We start from the raw sequence: 2,676 nt of genomic DNA, 5'->3' as shown, positions 1-2,676 counted from the left end.
GTACTTGACAACCCAACCCAGTGTCCTCGACTTCAGCAAGGAACTACTGAGTGCCCCAGCACCTAGGCCATAGAGGCACTCAGAGAAAAGTCCAACACTGAAAGGAGTCAAAGTAACCACACAGAGTCTACACTACTGCATCTACTTGGAACCAAAACAAAAACACCCTACCCAACAGTCAATATAAAACACATCTACAGAAGGGAGTCTCTCTCCTCAAAAGCCACTCCTGAAGGAAGCAACTGCTCAACCAGATGCCCAGACATCAATATAGGGATACTAGAAATAGGGGAAAAAAAAAAAAAAAAAGAAAAAAGAAAATATAACCCCATAATGAACACAATAATTCCCCAGCACCAGACTCCAAATAAGAGGAAACCTGTGAAATGACTGAAAAGGAATTTTAAGCAACAATCTTAAAGAAACTCAATGAGATAAAAGAAACTTCAGATAGACGACACAACAAAATGAGAAAAAAAAAAAAAAAAATCCAGGATCTGAAAGAGTAACTTTGTAAAGAGATAATTTTATTTTTATTTATATTTTGTTGGCATCTGGAAGGTTCTTTCAATACTCCAGTATCTACATTTCAGGTAAATAATATTCATTTTTAAATTATCTTAATTCTTCTTGATTAATACAAAAAATACTATGTTTCACAAAAATATAAGTACCAAAACAGAACTTCCTTGATCCTGAAGCAAACTAATGCTGGGAACTACTAAACTTTAATGTAAACCACCCCCCCATCAAGTTTTAAGAAGACTAGAAGTTCTCATGACATAAATTTCTACAGATTTTGTTTGTTATTATTGCTTAACTTTTAATAATTGTTCTCTCTCTATATATGATATATTTACAGACTCACTACACTGCATAATTGGGGTGTTTAGCCACTGCCGGCAACCCCACCTTCTCTGCTGAGCCACCTCTGCAGCCATGAATAGGTAGCACAGGACTGGCATACCTCTCTTGGGCACAGAAACATGCCTGCAGCACAAATGAGCTCACCCAAGGCTGCCTGCACCATCAAATTGGCTTCAGAGGGATCCAGCCCAGTAGCCCACCAACAGCCCCAGTGATCTTGTGCAGGATGGCCCACTCTAGCTGAGGAGATCCAGAGTGTCCCAGTAATGCTCTTAGGGTAACAGGGTCTTGTCCACAACCACAGTGGCCTTGCCCTGAGTGGCCACTCCAAACGAACAGCTATAGAAGGCCCAATCATCCCTGCTGGGGGTGAAGGCTCCCATCCAAAACTGCTNTTGACTATACTGAAAAGCAGCTTCAACAAATCGTAGAATATACGATAGATACAGACAACCTAGGTTAGAATGTGCAGATATTTTGATGTTTTAAACAAAAATATAAAAATAAAATTAAGTTCCTTGTAGCTTTATAGATTGGTCATCCATCAGGACATAAACATACAATAAATAAACACAGCTAGGTATTTCCAAAAGGAAACTATAATTTCCAACTAATGAGGTCAAATTGAAACATAATTAATTTTAAAGAAAATATTTTAATCTTTTATAACTCTCAAATAGGTATTCACATGCATTACTCTTACCTTTTCTGAATGTATCACATTTAAAGCTGCACTATGGGGAGCAGCAGATACATAGTCACTGTCATTAAACATCGTCACCATTATGTTCTGGTTTGTGAAAAAGCTAATAAGATCATTGATATCTGAGTCTGGTATTAGAAAATAAGCAAATAATAAAGAATCAGTTTAAATGAGAAACAGACATAGGCTTTTAGTAACATGGAAAGACAACTCTATTTTTAGAGAAATATTTTATGTCCATTAGTTAACACATGATTTAGAGCACTGGCTATGGAGCCAGTCAGCCAGAATTCAAATCTGAGTTGTACCACTTACACTATTTGTCCTTCAAATAGGTTACCTAGATGTTCTGAACCTTAGTCTCCTCTTTTATAAACTGGAGATAATAAGTATATCTTCTTCAAAGGTAGAGTGGTCATGAGAATTAAATGGCTGAATGCACACACAAGGCTTAGAACAGAACCCGGTACATGGCAGTTGTGCAATTTTACCTGCAACAGCTACAAATATTACTAATACTGAAAAGTTACCTATAATATTCAAATAAAATTTGGTTAAATAGTGAGAATAAAAACGTATGTCAATTTTAGGTAACAAGACAGCCTGCTGAACTCAGAAAGGTATATAGTCTTGGGTGTGGTAAGATCACTCCCTTGAGGATTTTTGTATGCTCTGGGCAGACAAGTTTTATAAATGAAAGTTGCCTTAACTATCTTAAAATATTCAAACACATAATCAGGTTTCTATCTACATTCTCTAAAGTGCTTGGAGCCAAGGGAAAGATTTTGAATCCTGTCTGAGGTTTAAATCCATACAAACATGTCTGATGAATAGAGGCAATTTCCCCTCTATCATCACAAAAAACAGAATTCAAGGAAGAACAAACGTGACTTTGAGAGAAATTCAAATCAAACAAAGCAAAACACTATCAGTAACTGAATCGTATGGCAGGGTTGATCAGACTCGGCACCAAACTTGTGTGTCACAGAGAACGGTGCTTTTAGGTATACAGCGATAGTACATTTATTCTCAACTTAGTACCTTAACTGATCTCTCATCTTTAGTTTGCAAGAGTGGTTATATACTCTGAGAGGAGAGCTATATAA

At 36.8% G+C, this 2,676-nt stretch overlaps 1 protein-coding gene across 1 annotated transcript in view; it reads right to left on the bottom strand.

The window, feature by feature from the left end:
* ABCA5 (ATP-binding cassette, sub-family A (ABC1), member 5) overlaps window positions 1-2,676 on the bottom strand; it is a 76,587-nt gene that overhangs the window by 26,741 nt on the left and 47,170 nt on the right. Inside the window, exon 20 of the mRNA XM_008586617.1 lies at window positions 1,571-1,698. Within this exon, the coding sequence (XP_008584839.1) occupies window positions 1,571-1,698 (128 nt within the window). The remainder of the gene's footprint in view (window positions 1-1,570; window positions 1,699-2,676) is intronic.

This window comes from Galeopterus variegatus, unplaced genomic scaffold (genome assembly GCF_000696425.1).
Source record: "Galeopterus variegatus unplaced genomic scaffold, G_variegatus-3.0.2 Scaffold4047, whole genome shotgun sequence".
Taxonomy (NCBI): domain Eukaryota; kingdom Metazoa; phylum Chordata; class Mammalia; order Dermoptera; family Cynocephalidae; genus Galeopterus; species Galeopterus variegatus.
The sequence above is the reverse complement of the archived record's forward strand: the minus strand, read 5'-3'. Positions and strand labels throughout refer to the sequence as shown.